This window comes from Chroicocephalus ridibundus, chromosome 8 (genome assembly GCF_963924245.1).
Source record: "Chroicocephalus ridibundus chromosome 8, bChrRid1.1, whole genome shotgun sequence".
Lineage (NCBI taxonomy): Eukaryota > Metazoa > Chordata > Aves > Charadriiformes > Laridae > Chroicocephalus > Chroicocephalus ridibundus.
The window spans coordinates 41250189-41271950 of NC_086291.1; the positions used below are offsets into that span (position 1 = coordinate 41250189).

General features: G+C 52.7%; 3 protein-coding genes across 9 annotated transcripts in view; all 3 read left to right on the forward strand.

The window, feature by feature from the left end:
- Positions 1 to 3310, forward strand: part of SLX4 (SLX4 structure-specific endonuclease subunit) — a 33953-nt gene extending 30643 nt beyond the window's left edge. For all 5 annotated transcript variants that reach the window (XM_063344326.1, XM_063344328.1, XM_063344327.1 and 2 more), the window contains one exon: positions 420 to 3310. In XM_063344326.1, coding sequence (XP_063200396.1) covers positions 420 to 756 — 337 coding nt within the window. In that variant the 3' untranslated portion in view covers positions 757 to 3310. The remainder of the gene's footprint in view (positions 1 to 419) is intronic.
- A 1834-nt stretch (positions 3311 to 5144) lies between these two features.
- LOC134519674 (zinc finger protein 501-like) lies at positions 5145 to 11107 on the forward strand. 2 transcript variants are annotated; one of them, XM_063344146.1, is made up of 3 exons: positions 5145 to 5779; positions 7793 to 7938; positions 9194 to 11107. In XM_063344146.1, exons 2-3 carry the CDS (start codon positions 7893 to 7895, stop codon positions 10378 to 10380), a joined length of 1233 nt encoding a protein of 410 aa, XP_063200216.1. In that variant the 5' UTR covers positions 5145 to 5779; positions 7793 to 7892; the 3' UTR covers positions 10381 to 11107. The 2 variants fall into 2 exon arrangements, with proteins under 2 accessions (XP_063200216.1, XP_063200215.1); XM_063344145.1 differs by lacking the exon at positions 7793 to 7938 and having other exon boundaries at positions 5405 to 5457; positions 5666 to 5779.
- A 126-nt stretch (positions 11108 to 11233) lies between these two features.
- On the forward strand, positions 11234 to 21527 carry HMOX2 (heme oxygenase 2). 2 transcript variants are annotated; one of them, XM_063344147.1, is made up of 6 exons: positions 11234 to 11323; positions 16215 to 16325; positions 18089 to 18206; positions 19053 to 19544; positions 20528 to 20648; positions 20732 to 21527. In XM_063344147.1, the coding sequence occupies exons 2-6, from the start codon at positions 16243 to 16245 to the stop codon at positions 20854 to 20856; spliced, it is 939 nt and encodes a 312-aa protein (XP_063200217.1). In that variant the 5' UTR covers positions 11234 to 11323; positions 16215 to 16242; the 3' UTR covers positions 20857 to 21527. The 2 variants fall into 2 exon arrangements, with proteins under 2 accessions (XP_063200217.1, XP_063200218.1); XM_063344148.1 differs by lacking the exon at positions 11234 to 11323 and adding an exon at positions 13094 to 13242.
- Positions 21528 to 21762: the final 235 nt, after the last annotated feature.

Here is a 21762-nt window from a genome sequence, read left to right on the forward strand (position 1 = left end):
AGAACACAGAAGTGCACACAGTGTGGCTGTGTGTGGGCAAGGCCCAAATCCGGCATGCCTGGTCTCCGTAAGTTCAAGCGACAGGGAGCCCTCAGTGTTGCCTGAGAGCCTGCAGCCAGAGTAGGGAGAGGACGGCACAGCACTGTGCGGTGGAGGCTGCTGCGGTATGGCAGCAGTAGGTGCTGTGGGTCAGGAGCAAGGAATGCCAGGCAGCTCCGGGGCTGGGTGAGCAGGACCAGCGCTGCGGCGGCAGAACACATGCCATCTTCTGCTTCGTTCATTTTGTGGGTGCTGGTATTGGAGAGTCTGTGATCCTACAGAGGGTGGTCACAGGGGTTGGCCACCAGGGACTTGGGGATGGCCTGTCCTGGCTGGCCTGTTCTTTCCTTGATCTCTCATTTACTTGATCTCGCTTTTAGTTCTTTTGTGAATGGATTTGAAGCCTGTGCTTTTGCATCCGAGGAGGAGGAAGAGGAGTTTCCAGCATCTCAGGCAGCAGCTCGGGAAGAAGAGAAGCTGGAGGCAGTAAGGTGCTACATCCGTTCAAACACAGCCCTGTACCGCAGGATTCTCTTTTATGAACCAATTGAACTGGCAGACCTGCACACAGAGCTGAAACAGAACGGCATTAAAATTTCCAAGGCAAAGCTGCTGGACTTTTTAGATGCTCACTGTATCACATTTACCACAGCCGGAGCCCGGAAAGAGAAGGAACAGAAAAGAAAGGGGAAGAAAAAACAGAGGAGACGATACTGAATGGAGCCCACTCCTCCATCCTGAAAATTTTGTACATGGAGGCCTTCCTGATAAGCTGGAAACGCCGTTCCAGCCTGGTGCTAGCAGTGGTGCTGTGATCGGTGGGTGCACTGCTCCTCCCTGTGGTCTGCTCGCAGATGACATGCTGGAGAATGGCTCTGACGAATTGCCCACTCCTCCAGTGCCTTCAGCGCGCAGGTCATCTGGAGCCTCTTCCCCGTCCCCCTATTTTCTTCTTGTGCCTTTTCTTTCCATTTTTCTAATACGTTTTAGGTCCCCAACTTTTCTTCCTGGTGGTGCTTCTAGAGGCAGGTGCTTCCCCCCGTGACACTTGCCAAGACCTTTTCCCTGGCCTTAGGCTGAGAAATGCTTCACCCTTCAAATTCCAGTATTCAGTAGAATAACCCGCCTGCAAGAAACCTGTCCCCTTTACCCCTGTGTGAAGCACTGACTGTTTAAAGCCCAGTGACTTCTGTCTTCCTTTCTTCAGCATACAATTGCCCTGCTGATTGTTAAGGCAGGGAGTGTTGAGGAAAAACAATGCCTGTCTTCTGTCCTCAGCTCAATTTGTAATTTCTGGTAAAACTCTTAAATCTGTGTTTCTTAAATGGCTGCAAAACAGCAGAGGTGTTTTTCTGGTCTCTCTGTGATGTCTCCCAAACATGCCCTCTGACACCAGGTGTCATCTGAAAGCCCTTTAGATTCGAACATTTGGTTCTATGTGTTCGCTTGCGTGCTAGATCTGTGTTAAAGGTACCATCTGCTCTATTTTCTGAGTGCCGTTTTACCTTGTCAGTGTAGCTGGAGTATGTCCTTGACAGAGATGTTTTTAAGAAAACAGTATTATAGTGCCCATTGGATCTCTTCAGCACTTCTAACCTGATCTAAACCCACTTCTCTGACCAGTCTTGTTTTCAAACTGGACTGATCTTGGGTTGTAAACTGTCTGGGACTCTTGGGGAAGTCTCGGACCCTAAATTGTCATCTTTTATGTATTTACTTTCACAACATCTTCTGACTTTTGTCTGTTCTGACAGTTCTGAGTCTGCAAAGGGTCTCACTCAACAAAAGGGACACAACACTTCAAAAAAAGAAGCCAGATTTCTAAACCTATTTATATATTTGGAACTTATAAATATTTTTCTATTTTTGTTAAAGCATATCCTTGGTTTTATTTGATTTATATTCTACACAATAAACTATTTGCGATGTAATGATAGACTATAAATAATGTCTTATGACAGACTTGGGTGGGGTTTCGAAGCACCAAAGTTGGGTCTAGTCGAGAGCAGTAGAGTCCACAGTCTGTGCCTGAACTGTCCGAAACCCCAAGCAGAGAACTGGAGGAAGGAGAGTTGTCACAAGTGCCCAGCAGCAAGAAGAGGTGGAATAGGAGTGACCACCTGGCAGCAGCTGATGAATTGGCTACCTGGAGAGAGACGAGCTAGCCAAAAGTAAGGGAGACCTGGGGTGGAGGGTCCGGTGGGCTGCTGGTGGAGGGGAAATGGGCGACCACTTCTGAACCTCCTCTGTCAGGTGTCATGGCGTTGTATGATGGTGGGGGGACCTCCTAGCAAAGCCTTCTGCCATGTCTGGTGAATTTTCAGGAATTTGGGATGGTTTTCTCCCTTGGCAGTCACATCACTTTTCCTTCCCCCACCTTCTTGTGCGGGAGTTGCCAGGAGATGACTTTGTTACGTGGAAAGGACAAGGCTTGCCTGAAGTGGCATTCTAGGAAATGTTGTTTCCCTCAGTATACCATGTATTCCTCTCTCAAGTACGCACTTCATACACGGAAAAAGCTTCCGTCCTACTTACCAGTCTTAATATGAGAAAATAAATAAGATCCCTTCCCTGCTTTTTTGCTCTGTTTTTCAGTAAGACTTGTATTTACGATCACAGATTTTGCAGTTAATTCTTTATTACATCTTAACCTTCAATGAACGCAGTGTCACTGTGCAGTGGATATAGATTACAATCATTCAAATAGCACTGTGTTATAAAAAAATGTTCAGTGTGTTATGAAAAAAATCAGAATGTTAATCACTTAAAGGTCTCCATCCTCCTGTCTTTGTCATCCTTAAACCTTGCAACTGGGCGGTCTTTGCCTAATGTGGAAAGATGATTTCAAATACCACTTCTGTGCTGCCAGGGTTTGGAGGTGACCGTTCTGCAGAGGCTTGCCTCGATGCCTCCTTGTTGCTGAGGCTGACAAAATGAAATGTCTCTCGTAATTCTAGAACTTTTCTCGGATGATGAGAAAAGGATTTAACATCTTTTACAGCCTTCAAGACCGCAAGGACAGATCTGCCATACACTGCAAATTATCTGAAAGCAATTATTCATTCGCCTGCTTCATTTATCCGTAAGCAAAGCGTGCCTCCCCGAGCTAACGCTGGTGTTGCCATCTGCCAGTGATAATGTGTTGCCAAACAGTTGGATTTGTAGCTATTTCTGTGTTTTCTTACCTTGCTAATGCAGGCTCATTTGTCTTGGAAAATACATTGTCATCATTTTTTATTTCCAACTGTGTACTAACAGCTAGCAAAAATATTTTGATAGTCCTGTTTGTTTTAACACTTCCAAGGCTGCAGGAAAAAAACAACCTTTTCAACTAAGGTATTATTTTTAAATTAAGGAAAGGAGCAGATAACATTACTGGCATTGCACAAAGCTGCTGCCTTACCAAGATGCGAGCTCTGAGCGAGCTTTGGAAGACACTGCTTCTGAATTCCCTGTGACAATCAAAGGGTCTGTGGGATTGATGATTGATACTCCTTTGCAGCTACACCATGTTGGTTTTGGGTATTGTCACGTTTCCTGCCTGAAAGAAAAATAGCCTCAGTAGGTTTATTCTGAAAAGCTGTGCTGCAGATGTTTACATAACCATCTTGCACGTGAGAAGAGAGCTGTTTTCTTACGCGGGCACAGTTCTGTGTGTCCGCTTACTCCAGAAGTCACCCTTTCTTAATGGCATTTCTTGAGTGGGTGTGACCTGTCACCATGGTCTCTGCCACGGCCAAGACCCACAGAAGGGCCCATTTGACTACAAAATATGACAATGCTGTAAAGTCCGGAGTGGTGACTGTTGGGCCAGCATGGCCCAGGTATTGCGCTTACAGTGACAGCATTTAGATATTGAAGGGATAAATCCGAGAGCAATCCTTCCTGTAGTTCTTTAAGGGGACTGGAGCTGTTCTGGAAGTCCATTTCAAATGGACTTGTTTGCTTTTCAGATCATTCCAGCATAAAATTTCTTCCGGAGGCATTGCATATAAGCTGCTTGTTTAATGACACAAAGCACCTGGAAGAGTTGTTGCAGCCTTCAGCAAAGGTGTCTCTGCAATTCAGTTGCTGTCCCCCAGAACAGGGTTTTGGAGGTACCTGCAGTACTTCTCTGCCAGGTTCCTGGCCTCTCCAGCTGCTCTACTGCCCAGGCAGTCATCTTGTAAGCGTAGATCACCAAGGAGTGGGTTCTCACTAAGGATTTAAGTGATTGCTAAGGATTTAAGCTTGTGACGGAGCACAGCACAAGCCCACTCCCCCTTTCCCAACACCGAAGGCTACATCTCCGCTCTCGGGACCAAGGAGGCTCCAGCAGCCTGGCAGTGTCCCCAGCAGATCATCATCTCTTGGAAGGGCACTGAGCCAAGTATGAATTCCCAGAGCTCTGCCTTGGTGTCCTCTAGGTACTTTCTTCTCCTCAGAAAGCGCTGGCTGCCATCATGTCTTGGTCACTGAGTATCTGCGAGGAACAGATGGTGTTGTCCCCATGGTGGGTGTTTGCTGTTGGCCTGATGGGGATAATCCTGCCCAGTCTTCTCCTCCACAGGCACCCAGAGAGGAGCCCTTCTCCTGTGAGGAGACACTCAGGCAGCCATGGTGTCTCACCCTGCACCAGAGAGGCCCTATACTGTGTCCAGTTTTGGGCCCCTCGCTGCAAGAAAGACACTGAGGTGCTGGAGCGTGTCCAGAGGAGGGCAACGGAGCTGGTGAGGGGTCTGGAGCACAAGTCCTGTGAGGAGCGGCTGAGGGAGCTGGGGGTCTTCAGCCTGGAGGAGGCTGAGGGGAGACCTTCTCGCTCTCTACAGCTCCCTGAAAGGAGGGGGTAGCCGGGGGGGGGGTCGGTCTCTTCTCCCAAGGAACAGGCCATGGGACAAGAGGAAACGGCCTCAAGTTGCGCCAGGGGAGGTTTAGGATGGATATTAGGAAAAACTGCTTCACCGAAAGGGTTGCCAAGCATTGGAAAGGCTGCCCAGGGCAGTGGTGGAGTCGCCATCCCTGGAGGTATTTAACAGAGGGGCAGACGTGGTGCTGAGGGACACGGGTTAGTGGTGGGTTTGGGCAGTGTTGGGTTGATGGTTGGACTCGATGATCTGAAAGGTCCCTTCCAACCTGGACGACTCTATGGTTCTGCCAGTGCGGGGAGGGGGTGGCGTGAGCTGGGAGCGCCCCGTCAGTGGTGGACAGCCCCTGCTGGGGACGAGCAGGGCCCCCCGAAGGGTACGGTGTGTCCGGCGGGCTGCCCGCGGAGTCCCGCTGTGGGGCGGGCCCGGCGCCATCCCAACCCCGCCGCCGCCATTTTCGGTCTCCCTCAGCGGCGAAGGCGCCGCGCGCCATTGGCCGCTGCCGTCACGTGACAGCGGCCCCCTCGCCCCCGGCACCAGCGGCTGGCGGCGGGGCCGGCCGGGACCGGCGCAGGTACCGGGCCGGGGGGGGGAGTAGGGGGGGGAGTGTTGCCCCGGGGATCCCCCGGCGGGACCCCGCCGCGCTCGGCCCCCCCAGCCCGGCGGCTGCACTCACTCCCCCGCGGCCGCAGGGGTGCCCGGTCGGCGGGGAGCTGCCGGTTCCCAAGCCCCTCCGGTAAAGCCCAGCTCGCTGACGCTCCCCGTTTCCTTTCCCGGAGCAGGACCCCCAGGAGCGGAGCCGGAGATGATCTCCCACATGGATCAACCGGAGGAGCGGTGGTTCTCCCGCCTCCACGCCTACCGAGGGACGAGCCTTCCCGGGGGCACCTGTCCAGGTAACAGCCATCCGTCACCGGTAAACCGGCGGGGAGGAGAGCGGTGCCAGGACCCCCGATCCCACCAGACCGCACAAGAGTAGTGGTGTGGGGTCGCACGGGGGTCCCCCCGGCTTGTCCTGCAGCCTCTGAGGGGCTGGAGGCCCGGAGGAGAGCAGAGGAGTGGTGGTGTCCCTGGCCCAGGTTATCTGTGGCCTCAGAAATGCCCAAACCAGACAGGTGATGGTTTGGTATCTTGCAGCGCTCTCTCTATTTTCTTGTCTTCTGCAGTTATGTACGCATTCGCATCCATGACAGCTTGCAGCAAGGAGTTCCGCAGCTTTCTTAGCTGTTTTGTGAGTCACTGCCACCTTTGGTTTGCTTTGAAGCTGCCTTCTAGTAGTTCTCTTGATGTCAGTAGTTCTTAATTTAGAACTACTAAAGCAGGGTGGATCCATACCCGCCCCACGGTTTTTATAGTCCTCTGATATTCCCTATCAGCTGTACCGTTTCCCAGCAGAACAGGCAGTTGAGTCATCTCCACTCCAGAAGCCATCCTGTACCTTTGATCAGTCGAGTCACCCCTCGGTATCTTTCTCAGCTCCATTAGAGTTTCTCTGAAATGGAAGATCCGTCCCTGCCTCGCACACGGTCAGGATGTAGGGCTTGAGCAGCGAGGCAGAATTACATTCTTCTCTTTTATTTTCTGTTTTTTCACCAACAATCGCTAACATTTGATTAATTGTTTTATCTGCCTAGGAGCTCTAGTTTTCACCTGTCTGCTCTAACTCTAAGGTGCTATTCCTGGATGATACCAGGAACATCCTAGCCCCATCCTGGTATAAGCACAAGGTATAGAGGCTCTTCCCCTCTGCAGTTCTTCATGTTCACCTGCAATGAATGTCCTGTCATTCACTTCATCAGTATCATACGGCTCTGCCATAGTTGATCTTTACAGTCAGCCTTTGTCGCTTTAACCCTGAATAGCACCAGCAGATGTTTCCACCTCCCCTTTCCCTCCCTTACCACTTTATTGAGGGTCACTCATCCCATAGCAGCTTAGTTGCTTCATCAGTTCGGGTGAAAGACGAATGTCTTTTGGGAATGCCTTTGGACTCCACATCTCCCTTTTGCTGAAATTGGTGGCATCTCTGAAGAACTCCGAGTGGTTTGTGAAGTGAGACATCTATTTCCAAAGGCCATGCCAGCCCTTTCACAGTCTACCTTCTTTGTCCATCTATTCATTAATTCTCTTACTCCGGTTGTCCTCCTGCTGCTGTGAGGCAGGCCAAAGCACAAGCCAGAGCTTCTCTTGAGAAAGAGAGATCCAAGGATACATTTCAGATGATATTTAGGTTCTCTCCCAATATGTACGCTTACTCTGCTTACCTGCAGCTTGCCTTGCAGCTATAGCACTGGAAGTCTTGAGCTTAACAGAGGTCTTGCCATCGACCCAAACTGGCATGAGCTGAGGAAGAACCACGTTCTTCCTGTCTCTCTTGCCCATTCATTTTTGCCAGTTCAGCTTTATACTTCTGGTATTAATTCTTCAGCATTGTGAACTTACTTTCCCTCTGCTTAAAATACCTCCAAGCGAGTCCCGGTCATTATGATTTTGATCAAACCCATTACAGACAACTTGTCCCGGATGCCAATGTCTCAGAAATAACAAAAATGGTTGTTTTTGTTGAGAGCTGGAGAAGTTGTGAGCTGGAGCCATGGCTGTCATCATTGTAATAAGAAGCTTGAAACTCCTGACCTTCCCCAAAAAGTACAGAACACCACTGAACACTTTATTTTCGTGTACTTTGAAGGCCTTTTCAAGTTCTGTGTAAAGAACCAAAATTCTGTGTAAGAACCAAGGCTAGCGTAGGTGAAGGATATCTCTCTGGGCCCAACAGCAAGAGAACAACTTCACTAGCTCCATCGTCTACTCAGTACGTCTGACAGACAGGTCAAGAGCTTCATGCTGGCCTGCCAGAAATGTCCTCGTCTTGTCCTGTCTTTGGATATCACCTTTCTCTTTTCCTCCAGGCCTGGATGCAATAGCTGCAGACAAGTGGAAATGCCTTCATGGTGAATAGCAAAGTTCCAGTTTTTGTTCCTCTCAAGGGATGATTTTAATGAAAACTATATGAGGGAAGAAGTGGCATCGCTACCACACCAAACTGCCATAAAAGGTATCTCAGGAGTTCGCTGTGAAATCATATTGTGATGTTTTTTTACACTGACTAGAAAGAGGAAGGTCGAGTATGTACATATATCAGTCTGGGCTGAAATTCTATACTTTTCTTCCTTTATTGCATGCTTACGGTTCAGTGGTGGCTCTCCTTTACCAAGGCATGCACTTCCTTATCACAACTCAGCCAGACCACAGGAAGTGCCAGTGGTTTGTACATCAATCCCACGCGACTGATATATTTATTTCACAAGAGTTTTCAGAGAAGCAGGAGGTACTGTTGAATCTTTAAGTAGACAAATCTGGAGGTCTGTGTGTTTGTGGCTTTGGTCCTCAGCCTGTTCCATATTTTGGGTCTACGTATAGTCAACAGCCAGTCATCCTTCAAGTCCTTCACCCCTGGAAGTACCTATAAAGAGATCATCTGGAAGTCTCTTTCTTGGATTGACCTGTCTTAAACCTGCATGTGATGCCTCTCTTGAGAGATACCTGTTGTCATTTCTACATCCTGTGTACATCCCTCTGGCATCCATTTATCCTTCCCTGGCAGCAGAAGGGTACACCCCACAGGTCCTGTCTTGCCAGTTTAGTGTACAAGCCCTCATTAAGCCTGCAAACAGCTACATTTCCCCACTGACAGCAAAAGCCACAGCATTGTTGGGGGTGCATTCACCAACCACCTTTCACGACAGATTTGTTCTGCACCAATGGAAGCATAAAGTTACCTTTCTTCTGCTCTAAGGTTGGCATAAACCAGGCTCCAGGTGGTCACCGTGTCTCGTGCCTTAGGGCCAGCATCTCCTTTGTGTATCTTCTCTCTCTCTGCACCACTAGCAGCACAAGAGCAGGGAGGTTGCATCTGTTGCAACCCAAGTAACGTTCTGCTGAACAAATCAGTTCTTTACCGCCCTTCTCTGCCTCCCAGTTCAACTTTTAATAACATTTTCAAATACAATATCCCAGGAGAACAGCTGTCTTTCCCATTTGAGCACTAAGCTTTTACCTCCAATATGCCAATAATTTCAGTAGATCCAGGATCAGGCAAAGCATGCAGGGTTGCATGCAGGGCTATTTCCAGGGTTTGTTCCTGTGAAGACTCCGAAAAATCCACTGTGTAGTTTGGAGGGAAATATCAGAACTTTTTATACTTAAAGTCAATCTGATGATTTTTTAGAATTTGTCCTCTTTTGCTTTCCCTTGTGCAAAATTTTCCTGTCCTGCATGTGACTTCTTTCTGGATTCTCATTTTATTGCAGCAGAAGATGGGATTGTGAGCAAGAAAGAGGAAGATGCCCACCAAGGCATCCCCAGGCCAGTGGAGTCCATGGGTTTACTCTTGGGACTCTCCAAGCAGAACAGTTCCCAGAATCCTGCACAGGACCCGGTCCTCCCACACAGGTCAGAAAGGGTTCAAAGACCTCTGGGGAAGAGGCAAAGCCGGGTGACACTGTGTGGAAAAAGTTTCCGGAGACTGCCAGATATTATCCAGCAGAGAAATCCTTCTGCAGGAAGACTGACAATATGTGGGGACTGTGGGAAGAGCTTCAGGGTGAGCTCCAACCTCATCCAGCATCGGAGAATCCACACCGGAGAGAAACCCTTCGCCTGCACTGAGTGCGGGGAGAGTTTCCGGCAGCGGTCGCATCTCATCCAGCACCAGAGAATCCACACAGGGGAGAGGCCCTATGCGTGCTCCGAGTGCGGAAAGAGCTTCAGCATGAGCTCGAAGCTGATCCGGCACCAGGTAACCCACACCGGGGAGAAGCCTTACAAGTGCTCTGAGTGCGGGAAAAGCTTCTCCGGGAACTCTCAGCTTGTCCAGCACCGGCGAGTGCACACTGGGGAGAAACCCTATGAGTGCAGCGACTGTGGGAAGAGTTTCAGCGTGAGCTCGGCCCTGACGCGACACCAGCGGGTCCACACCGGGGAGAAACCCTACGAGTGCACGGAGTGCGGGAAGAGCTTCAGCCAGAGCTCCGAGCTCATGAAGCACCAGCGGGTCCACACCGGGGAGAAGCCGTATGAGTGCTCGGAGTGCGGGAAGAGCTTTACCGTGAGTTCAGCTCTCATCCAACACCGGCGGTTCCACATGGGCGAGCGTCCTTACAGGTGCACCGAGTGTGGAAAGAGCTTCACTGTGAGCTCCCACCTCATCCAGCACCGCCGCTTCCACACCGGGGAGCGCCCCTTTGAGTGCACCGAGTGTGGGAAGAACTTCCTGTGGAGATCAGCCCTGCTCCGGCACCACCGGGTCCACACAGGGGAGAGGCCCTACGCCTGTGCCGACTGTGGGGACAGCTTTCGGCAGAGCGCCCACCTCATCCAGCACCGGCGCATCCACACCGGGGAGCGTCCCTACGCCTGTGCTGACTGCGGGAAGGGCTTCACCGTGAGCTCTGCACTCCTCCGGCACCAGCAGATCCACAGGGGAGGGGAGCCCTAGAAGGGGGGAGCACAGGGAACAGTTAGGTCCGATACCCTGGGAGCATCCTTGTGGAAGCAAAGCCCAGTGTTCCTCTCCCTTTGCCCTGTCGGCCGCCCTGCTTGCGGTGGGTGAAAGCAATTTCTTTTTAGGAGAATGAGTCCTAAAAGAGAGAGGTGGAAGAAGGGGAGAGTCGGTGCAAGGAGCGGAATTGGAGGTTTGGGGAAGAGCGCGTGCCACAGCAGGGGCAGGAGGTGGTGTCTGGAGGGTCTAGCTCCTGGGAGAGGGAGAGGAAATAGTTTGAAAAGGCTGGAATGTACTTGGTGGTGTATTTTAAAAGAAGGAAAACACCTTGCCTTTTCTCCTTTTGGACAATTTATGGAGGGAACAAAATGGACCATCGTAGAGCCTGCGACTCTCCTATCAGATAAACGAAAGCCCTGGCGTTCCCTCCCTGACGCTGCTGCGGCCAGAGGCTCGGAATTACCGTCCTCAGCCCGGGGGCTGGGCCTGTGGCAGGGGGAAGCCAAAAGCCCTGGCGGCCCTGCCGGTGGGGATGGCAGCGGGGGGTTGGGGGGGCGGCTCCCGCGGGACCCCAACGGTGCGATCGGTTCTAAAGCTGCCCAATAAAGCCGCGGTCACAAACCGGCGCCTCCGCCGTTTCCCGTTTACCACACCGCCCTTCCCGGTGGCCCCTGCGCCCGCACGCGCCGGATGTCCCCCTCCCCGCAGGGGGCGGGGCCTGGAGCGACGCCGGCGGCCGCCGTTGCCGGAGGGCGGTGGGGCGGGGCTTAGGGCCTCCGCATGACATCCCCGGCCGCCTGCACCAGTGGGCGGTGCCGGCTCCCAGCTGTCCGTGGCTTCTGATTGGCTGCGCCCTCGGCCCCTCCCACCGATGTCAATAAATCCCCGGACGGCCGAACCGGGCCTTTGTTTCGCGCCGCGGGGCAGGGGGCGGCAGCGGGTGAGTGTGCGCGGCGCGTCTCCATGGCAACGCGGCCGGGCCGGGGGCGGCGGTGATGGCGGGGCTGGGGCTGGGACCGGGACCGGGCCAGAGGACCCGGGGCCGCTCTCCCGCGGGCCGGCACCGGGCTGAGGCCCTCAGCACTTCCTTCCCCCGCGGGGCTCCGCTCCGGGCCCCCCGCCGCCGGAAGGAGGCCAGGCTGCCTCGGCCTCCCGGCGGCAGGTGGGCCCAGTACCGTGCGGTGGGGAGGCGCTCGGCCGGGCCACCCAGCCAGGCCGTCTCAGGGCCCTGCTCAGCCCCCGGCCGCGGGGAGGGCTGCGGCGGCCGCCCCCGGGCTGCCGGTGCCGCGCCGCGGGAGGATGGGCCCCAGCGGGCCTGGGGCTGTGGGGGGCCCGCAGCGCCTGTCAGAGGCCTGAGGAGGCTGGCCGAGCTCCGGCGCCGGGCCTCGTCGGGCCTCCCTAATCTCGCCCTTCTGCTCCCGCGGGGGAGCGTCTGTACGGCAGCTGAGGACGTGTGTCAGAGCAGCCGCCTTATGTCCCCGCAGCGGTTCCAGGGGTGGACAACCTTTTGTGAAGGATGTCTCTCAGGACAGGACTCCGGTGCCGGGTTCCCCTGGTGGCACGGGGGGCACTTGTCTCTTCATGGCCCTCTGAGGCCTCTTGGTATCCTTGTTTTTCCATTGTTGGGTGAAACAAATGTCTTATTCAGGCCTCACATTACATACATCAGCCGTAAGTGCCTGTCACTGGCCCTGCTGGGGCTGTCCCAGGCAGAGCTGGCTGCATGCTGGGACAGGCAGGGCGAGCGCTGGCTCTCCCCAGAGCGAAGGCTGTTTATCTGTCAAACTGCGCTCTTCCTCCCCCCAGACCTAACCCTGACTGACTGACTTGCCCCTTGTGCTGTTCTCCTAGCCAGTGTGCAAAAATAGATTCCTGGTGTGCTGCCTGGCATGAGGGCCGCTTACCGAAGTGCGGAATTGGACAAGAATTTGTGAACGTGCCAGGAGTTTCCTATCTCAGTCAATTTGTTGAGGTGCTGGACCGCAGCTCAGGGGGACAGAAGTAGCGTTTGTGTGGGCACTGCTAGAAGTGTCTTGGACTTGAATTATTGCCTAAATTTAGGCTGTGTCCAGGTGAAGTCTTAACTCTACCTGGGATCAGGTAATGTAGTAATTTATTCTGTGAGTCTCCATTTGTAGCAGCAGCAGCTAGTGCCAAATACCTCCCCAGAGGGAGGAGGAGACTTGAAGCTCTCCTGATGCTCTTGCCAGGTTACCTCTGTGGTGATTCTTCAAGCTGCTGGAGTTCTGGGGTTTGTCTTGGCTGCAGTGTTGCTTGGGTAGGTTCAGGCCCACTCTGCCATTTATTAAAGCAAGGATGTAAGCTCTGCATGTGGGGAAATACCTTGAAGTTGCATGATAGTTGAACAGCAAACATGAACTTTGTACTGCCTGGGTGCTTGTGAATTATTGAACTTCTCCTGAGAGTGCCCAGGCAAAGCCAGGACTTCCAGTCTGGCGTCCCCGCAGCAGCAGTGTCTCCTTCCTTCAAAAGGCATGGCATATTTGGATTGTCTTCCCACACCGAGGAGAATGGCTGTGCATCTTTAGTGTGAAGCTTGCTGTGGAAATGCGCGTAGGGGCAAGCTGTTGCTGGCTAGGTGAGACAGGGGTATTTTCTCAGAGAGTTTAAACACCGTTATTGGGAAATAAATGTTTGGAGTGCTGAGGTGTTCTGTACCAAACCTTCTCTCCACTCTCCAGCCCTGCTATCCCGACTCTTGTGACTGTTGGATTTCTCCCAAGCGGGCTGCCATCAGGGCACCGGGGAGGTATGTGTTTACCCTGAACATCAGCCAGGATCTTGATGAGCAGAGCTTCTCGTAGCAAATGAAAGGATGTTCCAGCCTCTGCAGTGGAGGTAGGCAGCTGCTTGGACTTCCCTCTCAGTCCATAGGACACTACCTCTTTCAGAGGAGCAGAATGCCCCAAGAAACCAGGGCTTTGACCAGTGACCATGTTGTGTGCTTTCAGTTGCCAGGGTTTTTTTAATAAAAGCAATGGTTTATGAGAGTTGTAATGCTTTTGATTTTTTTTTCCCCTCCTCCAAGTTCTCCTGCGATAACCTAATACAGAAAAGGAGAGGGGTTTGATTTGTGCTGACTTGTCTCCTGAATTCATGGCTCATCAGGGAGGTGTCTATACTAGAGACAATATCGGGGAAAAAGCTAAGCTTCCATGTTTTCCTGTACGTGAACTGTCCTCGCTTCAGGCTAAACTGGTGTTGTCGCTGCCCTGCATGTTGCTATAGAGATGAACCTGTCGGGCTGAGCCTCTACAAAAAAGCTGTGGGAGATACAAATTGGAGTCCTTAAATGACTTTTTTTGCATGCTAACCCCTTCTTCCCACAGCAGATAGTGCTGCTGGAACATTAATTCACTGTTGTGATCAGTTGTCCTTCTACAACACTAGCAACAGATTTGGGTAAAGGCATCTGAGAACCCACCAGATGCCCCCTGCATAGCATGGAGGGCAGAGCTCCACTGTGGGTGAGTGCTGCTAACCATGGGTGCGGAGGCTCTAAGGAGTGAGTTAGCAGTTGTGTCCTGTACAATGATGATCTCAGGAGCCATGCCGTGTATGTCTGGCCATTGGGAGCCTCTCACCATTGCTGCTATTGACTGCTAGTTTCTGATCTGGTGTGGTCCTTTGGATTGGATTTAAAGTCAACCTTCAGGGCTCTTCCAAGTCATGGACAGTGTTGAAGTGCTCTTTGTAGCTCTGCTCTCACCTGCTGGCTGTTGGAGGCCTGGCAGCGTGCAGAGGCAGCACACCCTTCCTCCAGGACTCTGGCTCTCTAGAAGTATAAGATAAATCAGAACCAGTTCATCTAGTTTAATTTTGGAATCTGCATTTCTTGAGCAGTGCCTGGCCTGAAGTAAGCTGAGTAGAAAGCCAGGGTGCCATGAGAACTTGTGTGTCTGTATGGGCAGGAGGCTGGCTGGCTGTGCTGTGGGGCAAGCAGGCTGTCCCCCGCCATGCCCATGATGGGCTCCTGGCTGAGCCCGGGCAGGTTATTTACCTCTTTGCTTTGTTTTCCCTTCCCCATGGTGGGATTTCCTGATGTTTGAAGCTGAAGCTGTGCAATGAGTGGAGATAGGTCCTGTTTGCTGACCTGCTGTGAACGTTCTAAGGAATGATCAAATAGACAACACAGCACTTGGACCTCAAATATCTCTGAGCCCTTGTGCTGGTGTGCCTTTCTGCCCCAGCTGCATTGTCCTGCCCCAGGCTTCTCTACCCAAGGGATGGGGAGGCTGCACTGTGCCCTGTCCTGTGGGGCAGGGCAATGGGGATGTGGGGCTGCCACCCCTGATGACTTTTGCTGCTGCACTGGGCTGGCTTGTACCACAAAGTAATGTATTTTGGTCAGTCCTCCCCTTGGGGAAGGCTCTGTCCCAGTGAGCCCAAAGGCTGCGTGATCACAGGGGAAACCTTCACCCTGGGGATGTCCCCCCCAGACTGGGTGCCGTGCCCAAGCCGGGGAGTCTTGCCGTGGTGCACCCAGGGATGGGTGCTCAGACCTGGCTTCCAGTGCTCCTGGCTGAGTCCTGCTGGACCAGGAGTGGCTGTAAGACCAGGCTTAGAAACTTGGGGGTGAGGAACCAGAGGGCAGTTAATTTATAACTGGTGTGCTTCGTGTACGCTGGGAGCCAGCAACTGACGTGTTGGTGCCGGCTCTGTGCTAACGAGCTTGGTGAGCTCGCAGCTGCTTGTCTGCTCTTCTCCCAGCCCCCGGACAAGGGCTGAGCCGTGAGCCTGCGGATGCAGCCCACCGAGGGGGACTGGACTGAAGTGGGAGAGCTTGAGGGATGGTTTTCTTACAGTGAGTGCTTTCTGAAGAGACAGCAAGCAGCTTAGTTCTGTGCTGATCTGGCAAGGTGGTGGTGCTGCTGTGCCCAAAGCTGATTACAGGTCCATTTTATAAATGATGTGGCTGGATTTCTGGCTTAACAGGGGTGTTTTAGATGGTGTAAGCCAGGTGTGTTGCTCCTGCTTCTGGGTGGGTCTTGTGCATCCTGCTACAGCGGAGGAGTTTGGTTTTTTTTTTTTTTTTCCTTTTGCAAAAGAGGATGGAGAACCCAGTTACTTCTGGGGTTTGAAGTAAACCCTGCTAGGCAGGAGGAGTGTGTGAGTGGTGGCAGGAGCTAGCCGCAGCTCACTGTTCAGAGAGCGGCTGCTTTGACTCTTCACAGCCCAGGGAAGGCAGAGCAGTGAAATCTGCCCCTGCTTTGGCAGTTCCTCTTCATATACCTCATTGCAGGGAAGGCTTTTGTTTCCCCTCTGAGCTGCCTGACTTCAGAGCTTAGCTGGCCTAATTCGCTGCAGCTTTCTTCCAGGGGAGCTTCGTACTGCTGTGGAAGCAAAGTGGCTTGTTCTTCCTCCTGACTGACGAGAGGTGCTTCCCTTTCCCGTTACTCTGCTCAGTGTCTAACATTGGATGAGTTTTTTGGTAGCACCGGTGGAAAGCAGCTTTCTCACCATTTCAGGGCAGGTTGCTAATGCTGAGGTCTCTGATTATCTCCATCCAGCAGCCGTTCTGAAGTTGGGAGACCCAGTGTAGGCTGCGTGCTGTGCTGCAGGCCTCCTCTGAGGTTAATGTTTTGTGTAGTGGGTGTTAGCGCTGGGGTTCACCTGGGGTAACTAAACTGAACAAGCACGGCTGGCTTGAAAGCGCCCGGTGTGCAGTGGAAACGGCCAGTGGCTGCTCCTCACTGCCCTGTGTGGTGCTGCAGCTCTGAGGCTCCTCGCCAGGCTGCTCGGCGTTTCATACCCATCCCTTTGCCTAAGGCAGCTTCTCTCTAAAACCCCTCTCTAATTTTGACTTTCAGATTGCCCGATCTCCAGCACTGAGCAGCGATGCCTTCAGCTATGGAGGGCTCAGAGGGGGGAGAAGAAGGGGAAATCTTGCGCTATGAGGAAACAGAAGATAACAATGTCAGGTGAGTCCTTTCTCACAACATGGCACAGACACACTCTTGGGCAAAGCAGGAGACCTTCCAGGTAAAGGAGTGGTCTTTCTCCTCATCTGAAGAGGGGTGAGGGACTCCAATAGGTGATTAATCAAATATATGTGCAGTAAAATCTGTTTAATCAAACTGTACTGGAAGAGTGGAAGGGATGATAAAGAGCAATCTAGCTAAGGCTGACAACAAGCAGCTATTTTTTTAGTCTCTACTATCAGACTCGCATTTCAGAAATGCTTTGACCATTTGGCGGTTGTGTTTGTGCCTTCCTGGCCAAGGTGAGCCAGTTTTCCACGGCTTGCTGGGCAGTCTCATGTGATATAGCAGCTTCTTGTTTTGAAAGATGACTCTAGAGGTGAACTCTGCCCCAGTGAGCTGCCTCTCTTGCCTTTGCAGAATACCTGCTGGTCTAAGCAAGGATCTTTTCTTGGAGGTTAGTTTAAAAAAACAATTTCACACATGTAGAATCATAGAATGGTTAGAGTTGGAAGGGACCTTAAAGATTGCCCAGTGCCACCCCCTGCCCTGGGCAGGGACACCTCCCACCACACCAGGTTGCTCCAAGCCCCGTCCAACCTGCCCTTGAACATCTCCAGGGATGGGGCAGCCACAGCTTCTCTGGGTGACCTGGGCCGGGGGCTCAGCACCCTCACGGCAAAGAATTTCTTCCTAATATCTAATCTAAATCTCCCCTCTTCCAGTTTAAAACTGCTACCCCTCATGCTATCGCTACACTCCTACATGTGCTCTAAAAACCAAAGCTTCCGACTTGGAAAATGGGAAGGGTGAAGGGGGTGCTTCCCAGAATAGCTAGGTAGGCTGGTTGACTCCTCTTTGACTTGACAGGCTCGGTTTCATGAGAAGTTAATGCTGCCTGGCTTTCCTGGCACACCCGGGCCTTGTCTAGCCTGTCGGCTGCAGTGTTCAGCCACTCAGTGGGTCTGGAGTGTTCAAAGTCTGTCTCTTAGGGCCAACACGAACATGCTTTCTGTAGCAAACTGGTCATAAAAACTGTAAGGTGCACTCTGGCATAATTTTGAGCGAGTGTAGGTGTTGATAACTCTGTACCAAACTCCAGGTAGGCGCAGTGGCTATAATCTAAAATCATAGACTTTTTTTTTTTTTTTAGCAAGACAACTTGTGGAAGCGGGGAAAACCAGTGTAACTCAGGATAAATAAACGTTTTAAGGGTGTTCTTGCCCTGTTTTGTCATTGGGCTCTTATCTCTTCTCCAGCAGTTGATACCCGAGTCGGAAAAGCTAGGCTCCTGCCTGCGTACACATCTGCTCTTACCTGAGCCTTTCTCCTTCTCCAGAGTGACCAAGGGGGATACCACCCAGGCTCCTGTGCCCTTTACCCTGCCCAGTAGTTGCTTTTCATGTGCTGAAGGCCTTCTTTTGTAGTATTGTTGGGCTCACATGGATGAGAAGCAAAAGTAATGGTGCAGGGATCAGAGGATCCTTGGCAATTGCTTCAGTATCCTGAGTCTGAGCCCCCATAAGCCCAAACCCTCCCGGAATGGTGAGTCTGGCTGGCACATTGGTGCTTGCATCTGCAGAAGGAGCCATCTGGCTTCTGCCACCCTGCTGCTTCCTCCTGGTGGTGCCAGCCTGAGGGATCCCACCTTCTCCAAACTGGGCCTGAGATGGTAGGGAGTGGGGGGATCCCTCCAGACAGCAGGGAGAAACATTACTGCATGTGGAAGTGGGGTGAAAGGAGCTCTCCCTGTTTGCCCGCAGTCCCACCGACCTTTCGGAGCTGCTGAAGGAGGGGACTAAGGAATCCCACGACCGTGCGGAGAACACTCAGTTTGTCAAAGACTTCCTGAAAGGTCGGATCAAGAAGGAGCTCTTCAAGGTGAGTCTTGCTCTGCTCCCATGGCAGAGCAGCTCTTCGACATACCCAGTGACTGATGCAGACTGAGACAGAGCTCTACAGCTCTGTGTGGGAGAGGAATCCAGTTTCTAGGTGGTATAGAGGTGGGCCCTTGTCCAGGATTTCTGCTTGGTGTATCCAGGGGGTGAGGAGCATCCTGGCCTAGCACAGGTTTGATTAGGTGGAAGCGCTGGGCTTCTGGCCACGCATCTGCTGGCTGCTTGAGGCAGGTGTGGCTGCAGGACAGATACTGGTGCCATAAGCTGTTCAGGAATTAAATCCTTGTGAGATTACAGCACTTCCTTCATCCTCTGAAGAATAGGCTGTCTTCCATAGACTTCAGGTTGGATTGCTTTCTCTTCTGTACAGAAGAGGTGGTATTCTGGGACTGAGCAGCACTGTCTGGTCCTGAAGGTCTTGGCATATACAGTAGTCTCCTGTAGCACAAGGCTGTTGGTGCCAGTTGTACCTTTTGGATGAAATTTGCTCCTCTGCCTTGTTCTCGAGGTGACAGGAGGCCCAAAGCACACAGCTGACAACATTAGACTAATTCTTAGCTTGTGCTCTGTAGGCGTTGTTGTCATGAACATAAATAGAGAAGAGCCCCTGCTCCTTCAAGTGATACCTACCTGGCATGGGTTCTCCAGGCTGGTTTTATGTCAAGTATCAAGTGATACCTGCCTGATGCGGGCTCTCCAGGCTGGTTTATGCCGAGCCTGGGGGTTTCCTCCTTCTTTACCCCGATTCGGTGCAGGGAGGGAGCAGTCACAAGGTGTGATGTGCCGATGTAGCGAATGGCTTCTGACATCAGCTGTGCTCTGTCCGTAGCTGGCCACCGTGGCACTTTACTTCACCTACTCTGCTCTGGAAGAGGAAATGGATCGCAACAAGGACAACCCAGTCTTTGCTCCTCTGTATTTCCCCCTAGAGCTTCACCGGAAAGAAGCGTTGGTCAAAGACCTGAAATATTTCTATGGAGAAGACTGGAAAGAGAAGGTCCAGTGTTCAGAGGCAACTCAGCAGTATGTGGACAGAATCCATCACGTGGGACAGCACGAGCCAGAGCTGCTGGTGGCTCACGCTTACACACGCTACATGGGGGACCTCTCAGGTGGCCAAGTGCTGAAGAAGGTAGCCCAGAGGGCCCTGAAGTTGCCCAGTACCGAGGAAGGGATCCAATTCTACGTGTTTGACAACATTTCCAATGCGCAGCAGTTCAAGCAGCTCTACAGAGCGAGGATGAATGCTCTGGACTTGGACAAGAACACCAAGGAAAGGATCGTGGAAGAGGCCAACCGAGCCTTCAGATTTAACATGCAGGTACGAAATCCCTCGAGCCCCTGCACGTGTGGGTGCTGCTGCTTTTGGGTCTGGACTGTCTCTTAGGCCCAGGTTAATTCAATCAAGTCTGCTCATCCAGGCACTGGTTTGGGTCTGGGACCACCAGAGCCCTTCCATCTGGCGGGAGTGGGATTCTGGTTTGAATAATACTTCAGGAGACACGGGTAGGAATTCCTCCCATGCTCCAACACCACAGCCAAGCCTTTGATTAGGGCAAAATGAAGGTGACTTCACTACAAAATTCCCGTGGGCTGTGTGGCTCTGAAGCAGTGGGGGGAGCAAAGCTCTCGCTCCGAGACAACCTCAAACAGTTTGAGCGTATTGCACCACGCTGGTTACAATTCATCTCCTGTCTCACGTCTGACATGTTGCCCGACGGCCAAAAATGTCTGTAGCCTCTTGTTCCTTCCCATAGTATTTGCCTTTTGTGAAACCTGACTGAGCTGCCACTTGCCCCAGGGGGATGAACATCGTCTTAGCTACTGGATGGAAGCTTTAGTCTGTGCCTGTAGTAGGGCAGTGTGGTTTAAGCTGGCCAGAAACATGGTGGAATGTGGTCGTCTCCTTTGTTGGGATCCTTAGGGAATACCCCTGGCAGCGTTGCTGGAGGGGGCTGCCTGACCGCGGCACGAACAGGAGCAGTGACCCCGGGGAGGGTCTGCAGTGGGGAGCGGAGAGCGTGCTGCCTCGTGCTCCCACCCGCAGCAGGGTGATGCTGCGTCTGTCGCGCTCCTGGGCCTGACTTGATGCTCTTGGAACGGGCTGTGCCTTCTCAGAGCCGTAGCACGTGTCAGATGTCACCACAGGTCTCCCTGCCAGGCGCTCCGATGTGAGTCGCACGTGCTGTCTTTGAGGGGAGGCAGGCAGGAGTGGCTCTTGCCTGTTCTCCGGATCATTCCAGGGGTCCGGATGAAAGCTGCCTGGCGCTGCCTGCTTCATGTACTCACTGTGACCACTTGCAGGTATTTGATGAACTGGACAAGATTGGCAGGTCACTGACAGAAGAAGCTCAAGATGGAGGCTTTCCAGTCCATGATGGAAAAGGAGACATACGCAAATGCCCTTACTATGCAGACAAACTGGGTAGGTCATGGGCAATGGCGGAGCTGCCACACACGTGCGGCACAAGTCTCGCAGCACTAACGGTGCTTTCTCTGTTCTATCAGGCAAGGCAGGACCTGGCTGTCCCTATCACGCTGCCGTGGCCCTGGCGAAGCAGCCGCTGGTGCAGCTGGTGCTGGCGGCCTGCGTCGCTGTGGCAGCGGGAGCTGCGGCATGGTACATCCTGTGATGGGAAGAGCGGCGCGTGGCTCCGGACGGTGGCAAGGGGAGAGGCGCGCCCTGTCCTTTTTCAAACTGTTCCCTTGCTGTTGGTGGTGAGTTGGCCGCAGGGGGCAAGTAAGAAAATAAAGGGGAATCCTGCGGTGCTGGCAAAGACCCTTTGCACACCAGTAATGCAAGCACTGTAATATACTGGCTTTAGCTGACTAGCGTACGGGACTGATCTGGTGTGAAGATTCCACTTCAGCACTGCCCTACCCAGGCTGGGGCAGCTTTTAAGGCTAGCAATGTCTTGTCCTGTACCGGCAAAGGCTTCACGTGCTTGGCTTTTCATCTCCTTCCCGGGAGCAGTCACTGGAGGGAGTTTCCTGCCCTGGGCTGCAGCCCGAGAATGTGTCATCAACCTTTTGAGTGAAGAACAGGCGGTTTCCTACCCTGAGAAGCTGATGTTTCAGTCTTGCTGCTGTGCCGCGGGGCCGTTAGCTCAAAGGAGTGTCCTGCATGTTGCAGTGGCCCAGGGACCAAGTCTAACTGGTGTTGGAGGAAGGTCCCTGGGGATGGGGACAGGACCACGTGTGGAGGTATGAAGGTGACAAATGTGTACTGTGCAACCTGGGGGGCACGGGTTGTTTTGGTTTATTTTCTGAAGCCTGGACTGGAATAAAAAGTTGCAGCGCTGGAGCTGGGGAAAGCAGAGAGTGCCTCACTGGGAGAAGGAGTGAGCGGTGCCAGGGGTGTAGGTCTGCGTGGGGGGTGCGGAAGGCTGGGGAGGGGACTAATGGGGGGATGCAGAGCGAGTACAGACTCCCACCCTGCTGTACTCGTCTCTGACTCACACACGCCCCAACACACTCCTGCCCTTACACCCCACCCTGTCCCTGCTGCCTCCCCTTGGGTTTCCCCCAGCTCCTGTGGG

Excerpts from the sequence above, each read along its gene's own strand:
- LOC134519674 (XM_063344145.1), top strand. The coding sequence starts at position 5,689 with ATGATCTCCCACATGGATCAACCGGAGGAGCGGTGGTTCTCCCGCCTC. Across the intron at positions 5,780-9,193 it reads TCCCGGGGGCACCTGTCCAG|CAGAAGATGGGATTGTGAGC; the intron begins GTAACAGCCATC and ends ATTTTATTGCAG.
- HMOX2 (XM_063344147.1), top strand. The coding sequence starts at position 16,243 with ATGCCTTCAGCTATGGAGGGCTCAGAGGGGGGAGAAGAAGGGGAAATC. Across the intron at positions 18,207-19,052 it reads TCAAGAAGGAGCTCTTCAAG|CTGGCCACCGTGGCACTTTA; the intron begins GTGAGTCTTGCT and ends CTCTGTCCGTAG. Across the intron at positions 20,649-20,731 it reads TTACTATGCAGACAAACTGG|GCAAGGCAGGACCTGGCTGT; the intron begins GTAGGTCATGGG and ends CTGTTCTATCAG.